This window comes from Gossypium raimondii, chromosome 4 (assembly GCF_025698545.1).
Source record: "Gossypium raimondii isolate GPD5lz chromosome 4, ASM2569854v1, whole genome shotgun sequence".
NCBI lineage: Eukaryota > Viridiplantae > Streptophyta > Magnoliopsida > Malvales > Malvaceae > Gossypium > Gossypium raimondii.
Genome location: NC_068568.1, coordinates 12,454,450 through 12,462,542, shown reverse-complemented (window position 1 = coordinate 12,462,542; position 8,093 = coordinate 12,454,450). Strand labels below are relative to the sequence as shown.

Here is an 8,093-nt window from a genome sequence, read left to right as displayed (position 1 = left end):
ATGACCAATAATGCACAAAATAAGCATCATTCATATTTCATCGTTTATGAGTTATAATCAAACATATGACCATTTATACACGAATCATTCATATATTTCCCAATTTTCCTCCTCCTCCTCTCCATTCCACATCCTTAATGTGTATAACACACTTAAACAACATTAACCATAATTTCAATATTCACTAACATGTATATTCAAAGCTGTTTATCCGAGTCAGAGTCACTAAATTATTTTTATCCGGAGCTACAGAGCTCCAAATTAAGATCCGTTAATTTTCCCTGAAACTAGACTCACATATCTTCATACCATAAAATTTTCATAATTTTGGTTCAGCCAAATAGTACAGTTTATTCTTTAAAGTTTCCCTGTTTCACTGTCTGACAGTTCCGACCACTCTTCACTAAAATTAATTATCTCATTGTACAGAATTCGGATGATGTTTTAGCTTGTTTATTCTAAAATAGACTCATTAAGGATTCTAACCATATAAACTATAACTCATAATCATTTTTTACAATTTTAATGATTTTCCAAAGTCAGAACAGGGAACCTGAATTCATTCTGACATTGTCTCACAAAATCTATTATATCTCATGATTTACAATTCCATTGCTTACATCATTTCTTTTATAAGAAACTAGACTCAATAAGCTTTAGTTTCATATTTTATTCATCCTCTAATTCAATCTCTACAATTTTGGTGATTTTTCAAAGTTACACTACTGCTGCTGTCCAAAACTGCTTTAGTGCAAAATGTTGATTTCCATTTTGCCCCAAATTTCACAGTTTATACAATTCGGTCCTTTCTCAATTAACCCCTCAATTAATCTAATTTTCTCAATTAGTACTTTACTAGACATTATAAGTTGTTACACAACTATTGAAATTCAGAATTTCCACATATAACTCTATCTTCAAACTCTTTTACTATTAGGTCCCAAACATTCACTTTCTATTCAATTCTTTCAATAAAATCAGCATATGAACAATTTAAAGCTCTAATTTCATGCTAAATCATCATATACTTCCAGCACATATTCATATCAACTTTCAACTTCTTTCATAAAATCAAAACTAATGAATTTAACAAGTGGGCCTAGTTGTAAAAGTCATAAAAATACAAAAATTTCAAGAAATAGTCAAGAATTGAACTTACTTGTAATAAAAATATGAAGAACCAGCTTGAAGAAGCCCTTCCATGGTGTTTTAGCTGATGAGAATTCAGAAAAATGAAGAGAAATCTAGATAATTCCACTTGGGTCCTAACTTTATTAAGCAAATTTTGCAATTTTCCAATTTTGCCCTTAATTCTCCTTACTTTCTTGCTGATTTCATGCCTCTGCCGTCCAGCCCAAATAGACCTTGGGTCTATTTGTCTTTTAAGCCCTCTTCCTTTTATCATTTAAGCTATTTAATCATTTCCCAAAATTTTGCATTTGTTACAATTTAGTCCTTTTTGTTCAATTAATTATCGGAACTTTAAAATTTCTTAACGAAACTTTAATACTAACTTTTTAACACTCCATAAATATTTATAAAAATATTTATGGCTCAGTTTAAAATCCCCGAGGTCTTGATTCCTCATTTCGATTCTAATTATTTTAATATTTATTTCTAGTGCACTATTCACTATTTCAAAAATTTTCCTAACTTCATATTTAACTTATACTTACTAAATTAATAATATTTTCTACCCATTTGTCGAATTTAGTGATCTCGAATCACCGTTCCGACACCTCTGAAAATTCAAGCCATTACATTTTTTTTTCGTCGGATTTGTGGTCCCGAAACCACTGTTCCGACTAAGCCTAAAATCGGGCTATTACATCTTCACTTGATGAAAGCTTAACTGTTCCTTAATTATGTTGTTTTGTTGTCCTTTCATCTCCCTTAGAACCGAATGTTTGAATGCTTGGGCTGACAACTCTTTAATTGGCACTATAATGAGCTTTAAGTGCATAAAACCGACGAGATTTGAAAAGCCATTCTTGGTCCAATGAACAGCCACAATGCATCAACATTGAATGCTGATTCTTGAATGAATTTTGTGCATTTATCCACCTTCTACACCCAACAAAACGTCCTCTTCATGCACCAATAATTAAGTGATCGAATACACACTTTATCATGCCAAAATCGAACAGCCTTTGTGTGTGAACGCCTCTAGACCTTCTTAGTAGCCATAAATCGTCCCTAAGACACATTAAACATGCTTTTAGATATTAAACATTTGCAACTTTTAATATTCTTATTCAGCTAAAACATTTAATTAAAACACACATATTTATGATAGAAATCAGCATACTATAAATACACATTTATTTATAAACATGTAACTCAAACCCATGCTTAAACATAATTAACATATAAGACATAATTATAATGCATGACATAATTAAATGCAAATTGAAGTTAAACTTAATTAATGACACACTCCACACATATGACACAAACTCACATAAATATAATGCATGACTTAATTAAATGTAAACTTTTTAAACTGAAAACTTAATTAAAAGTCCTTTAAATTGTCTTATAATTATTTAAAACCCATTGGAGGTTTCATCCAACCCTTGGATCCGCATTTGATTTGGACTTGGCCCAATCAGGACAAGATTAATTTGGACTTGCTTCCAACGTCCACTCATAGGCCCATAGCCTTGGTACATCACAACGTCGAAGCGAGGCTCGACTTTCCTTTACATATCTTCTTCTTAATACAAAAGTTCCCCATATCCTCTAGCATACAACTCTACTGTTGATAGATACATAAATATATGCATGCATGTATGTATTGTTAAAAGAGGCTTGAAATTTAGATGAATTTGAAAAGCAAGCCTCCATGACCGGCGAAGAAAAGAGCAAAGACGAAAGGTTCAACAGCCATGAGCTTTATGAGGATGTTGAATGATGGACTTGACGTGTCTTTCAGTGGATCCCCTTTTGTGTCTCCTTTCACTGCTGCCTAGTGACATCTTGAACCTTCTGGTTCCAATGACTTTGCATGTTCACTAACACCCGCCTTTTAGCACACAAACCATTAAATGCAATAAAATCCAATGCTTACAACATCATAAAACAATTTGTTGGCTTACCTCAATGTATTTCTTGGCATTATTAAACCATGATCCTGTGTTTGAAGCTGAGATGGCAACCTATGGCAACAGAAATTTTGATCATGGTGTTGTTTAGATGAACTTAGACTGGTAAAAGTAATGGATAAGTTTTGTACCTGGACACTGGCGAGAGTTTCGACTCCAAAAAGGGTTCCTACTGTAAGTGGATTAAGCATAACAAGTGCACCGGGTGGGATTATTTCGCAGAGTGAGGCATCGATTGATATCTTGACGCAGTAGGTGTAGTCTGGTTTCGCCTTGCCTGTAGTCCCGGAATTGTATTGAATTGCCGATGAACTTCTTTAACCATTTTGAGAGCTGCGCTTCCAACACTTTTCATTGTCATACCGGAAAACCAGTATGGGAGCACGGCTCCGACAATGAGACCATGAAAGCTTTAGGTGTCAATACATCTACAATCTTGATGCCTGTTCTGCTAACATAGGCACCAAATAAAGCAAGTGAAACAAAGGCCGCCGATCCTATTACGGAACCTGAGAAAAAGATCATGGTATTAACATATAAATCTTACCTTAACAATAGCTGCAGTGGTCTAAAGCATCATTTCTTTAGTGGATCTTGTTTTTTATAATTTATATAAATCTTACACCCACGGTTTTGATTATGCAAAGACAGCAATGAAGAGAACAAGGCAGAAATCATAGCACTATATACAAATGACATCAAAGTTAATGCACAACCCAATTCCACTGGGAATCTAAAACAGAAGCATCAAGCAAATACACTCACTCAGAACTTATACTAAAAAAAATACAATAAATTTTCACTGAGATATTTGTTCCTTTCATCATTTGCTTTTGGCTTTTAACAGAAGAGGCAAGAGGAAATTGGACATTGGAAGTTTGTTGGTAAGCAATGAAAGTGTCTATCTAAGAGGAAAGAAGTGGAACTGCCACCTCCACTCTATTGACTTTTAGCACCCGCAATACCTTGTAAAATTATCATCATTTTGAGATATTTCTTAATCAGTGTGTTCCAGAAGCACACAAGCTTAGTCACTGTCAAAAACTCTGTCCACTCCACTACCCCATTTTAATAATTCATCTCTGAATGCGTCCGAGAGGTTCTGATGGAAAATCCAACCAAAATCCCAAGAAATACAAGAGAAGATGGCTGCAAATTAAGTCCAAACATTAACCCTTACCTGGAATAATTACATCGAGAGAGAAGCATTGCTACTACTACTAACACAACCAAAAGGTGTTAGTTTCTATTTTCATATTAATTAATGACTATAATCAAATGTAAGTTTGAATAACAATTGTGGTTACAAATCGAATGGTTTACCAGAATGTTGGGACAAAAAAAAAATCGTAGAAATTAGTGAGAAAAAAATTGCGAAAGGTAAAATGTGAGATGCAGATATTTGTTTCATAGATTACTCTGTATGATACAAAGTCAGTAAAAACAATGTAAGCACCAATCATAGCAACTACCCTTCTATAATGCTTCTATAACTGCTACTTCATGTCAACATGAGATCACTCCCAATAAGCTTAGGCCGGAGGCAGACAAGTACTTCGTGTTCTTCAGGTACCACACGCAGTTTTGGCACCATAATCTCAAGGACAGATCCTGGTCCATCATGATACGCTTCTATGTTGGCGTCTTCAGGTATTCGAGTTGACAGTGGGATCTCTCTAACAAACTCCCCAGGAGAGCAATGCTCAGAAGCAGGATCTGTTAATTTGAAGGTCCTTTCATGTCTCTTGATGAAAGGCATGCCAGATGTGCTAACACAAGATATCTTTATGATACCATGAGTGAGAGTATTCCTCCAAGAGACTTTGACCCTCTGAAGATCGACAAACGGCAAGCTGATAATGATCAGGTAACCTGCTTCATCTTCGTAGATAGTTTTCGCAGCGGTCACGGGCCCATACACATTTTTCATTATCCCACTGAAGTCTTTTAACCAGTGTGGCTCACTGGGATGAATTTCCATATCCAGAATTCGGTCAGATGGAGGAACGGCAGGCAAATAGCAATCATCATTGTTTCTATGCCGAAAAAGTTCTTTCCTCCTTTTGTTGCTAACAAGTGTTAAGTCCATCCCATCTCCATTGCTATGGCTAGATGGTTGACTACACAAATTCAGCCCAGATCCATTAAGAAGCTTTTTTGAGTGAGAATTTGAAACACTCTTTATCGAAGGAGGAGGAACAGGCCTCTCTAGCTCAAAATCTGTGTTTGGAAGGTTCCTCCATGAACTAAAATCACTCGCTTCAGGTGGAACTGTAAAGTTTAAATCCCTTCCAGTAAGCTCCATCCACCTTTTCCGGTCTTCCTCACTCAGAGCCATGAGATTTGGTGCTGGAACAACCTCAATCCCATGTAGACATTGGGGGTTTGACAATCCTCTGTATTGCTTCCGCTGCATCCTGTGTGAACGGACAAATCCTTTATCCACACTAAACGGAAATGGACGCTCTCCTTGGCGAGAATGGCCATTCATGTAGCTTCTGAGTTGCATCTTACCCAGAGCATTCTCGGGTCTCTCCTTGAAAACCCACATGTACATATTCTCCATATCGTGTTGAACCATAAAAATATCCAACTTCAGATCTGATTTGTCAAAACCAGAAACACCGTTGCTATCACGAATAATCTTGCCCTTTGATTTGTCATTCAAAGCAGGCTTAAAGTAAAAGCTAAAGAATAACCAAGCACCCCATATGCTGTCTACCCGCTTGGCAAATTTTCGTTCCACTTTGGGTGCAGCAAGGAAGCTCTCAACCTCAAATGCTTGTGAACTGAGCCCAACATCCAAAATATCACACTGGTCTGAGTTCCATGGCTGCGGGGGAGGGCTACGCTCGGCAGAGAGAGGCAAATTGATATCAGGCGGCCGAGAAAGAACAGTTTGCCTATTCATTTCCAAATCCAATTCATCATGAGAAGAAGCACTTGAATCCATAGATAAGAGGGTGGAAGGGTGATGATTTTCCATTAACAAGGCTGTGAGCAAAGAATCTCCCATTTCAGCTTATCCGGTTGGAGAAGGAAAGTACTGGTGTTGGTGGTTTAATTTTTTCCATTTTTACCACCCCCGAAAACAAAGATTTCAACAAAACAACGACATTATGAACACCATCATCATCATATCAGTCACCACATGATCTCCCTTCCATCAAAACCCTAAAATTTATCCATCAGAACAAACAACAATCCGCACAAAAATTCACAGATATTAACAAAACTATATCAATCCAATAACCCTAACTTACTAAAATACAACAAAAAGAACATTCATTTGAAACAAATATATTTTTTTTTAAAAACAGAGAAAGAAAATCCCTTCAATCTCTACCTGATTATAGAGAGAGACAAAGATTTTCCTATCAAAAAGCTGCTAAAGAAAGACATTATCTAACACTATCTAGAATCTCCCCAAATCCTCCAAACACAGGTGGGAAAAACTGAATCAAAAACATCAAAAAAAGAAACAATTCTTATTTCCTTTTCCACGAAAAAAAAACCAACTTTTTTAAAAAGAAAAGGAATTTTTTCTAGAAGAGAAATGAAGGGATCTTAAAAGAGTACCTTTTGGGATAAGCATCGAGGAATCGAGAAGAAGAGGGACCTCTACGAACGATTATCATGCTAATCTCCACCAAATCATCATCTTCCACAACCTTACACACCATTTTTTCCCTTTTTGTTCCGTACTTATTATTGTTCTTTATCTTCCCTCTATTATACGTTTACACTTTCTCGTTTTCTTCCTTTGTTTTGCCGTAAAGGAGAAAAGAAAAAAAAGAAAAACAAAGAAAAATGAGAAGCAAAAAAAAAAAAAACCCAAGTGAATGAGGACTGGAGAGAAACAGAATTGTAAGCAACATGGAAATATAGAGAGGTTTTCGTCAGTAAAAGCCTACACCAGATACCACCGATTCAACTCGCTGTTACTTAACGGTAACGCTACACTTTTTTCCAGTGTCATCTTTTTGAGAGGTCAATACTCCACGGTTCCCTGCAACCAGGTATTACTTATCTTTTTCATTTCACCCCTTTTTACCGTTTTTGAATATTATTTAATATTTACAAATAGATCAATTTAAACGAAAATTACCTAATTTTTAGATATTTTAATCTTGAGTCACCTAAAATAAAATCTTTACAATTTCGTCAGTCAATTTTTAAGACGTTTTTATTTTTATTACACAATCGTTAAATCTCCAAAGGCAGCTAACTTATACACATCATATCAAGTTTATACTTTCATTTTTAGTCATTTGACTTCTAAGTTGCTTTTATTTTGGTCCCAAAAATATCCTCTTTTCTAATATTGATCGGTTAAAAAACATTAACGATTAATATGAAAAATGGTAAAAACTAAAGAATGTTTTAAAATTTATCAAATTGTATTTGTTTACCCTTGCCGAAAGTTTTATTTTTTTCAATATTGAAATTTTAAATTTCAAAACATTAAAATCAATTAAATAAGTTATTGAAAATATTTTATACCTTAATAGTGTCAACCGATTAGTTATTATAATATTGAAAATAATTAAATTAATTAATTTAGTCTCCTTTTAAATCTTAAAATTTTATTTTATGTTTTTAAAAACCAACTCAAATAAATCATCTTTACTAATTGTACATAAAACTCAAAATTCTTTTGATTATATGATATCGAGTCTTTCATACTAAGTTAAAAGCAAAGAAATATCTTTACAATTAATTAAATCAATTAATTTTATCTTCCATGGCAAACAAACTCAGAATATTTTCATCATTTTTTACCCAAATGAAGAACAAACAATTAATTTAATTAATTGTAATGATTTTTCTTTTCTTTTAGCCTAACTTAGTATGAAAGATTTGAGATTATATAATCAAAATAAATTTAAGTTTTGCAGCAATTATCAAATATGAATTATCGAGTTGATTTCATTAAAAATAATATGAAAAGATAAAATAAAATTTAAAAGAGATTAATTTAACTAATTT

General features: G+C 34.2%; 1 protein-coding gene and 1 pseudogene across 1 annotated transcript; both read right to left on the bottom strand.

Annotated features, from left to right (window-relative positions):
• Nucleotides 1-2,483: 2,483 nt before the first annotated feature.
• On the bottom strand, nt 2,484-4,330 carry LOC105779974 (pyrophosphate-energized vacuolar membrane proton pump-like; annotated as a pseudogene).
• Nucleotides 4,331-4,475: 145 nt separating this feature from the next.
• On the bottom strand, nt 4,476-6,977 carry LOC105779973 (hypothetical protein). Its single transcript, XM_012604007.2, has 2 exons — nt 6,684-6,977; nt 4,476-6,278 (listed from the first exon to the last, which is right to left on the bottom strand). The coding sequence occupies exon 2, from the start codon at nt 6,118-6,120 to the stop codon at nt 4,606-4,608; it is 1,515 nt and encodes a 504-aa protein (XP_012459461.1). The 5' UTR covers nt 6,121-6,278; nt 6,684-6,977; the 3' UTR covers nt 4,476-4,605.
• Nucleotides 6,978-8,093: the final 1,116 nt, after the last annotated feature.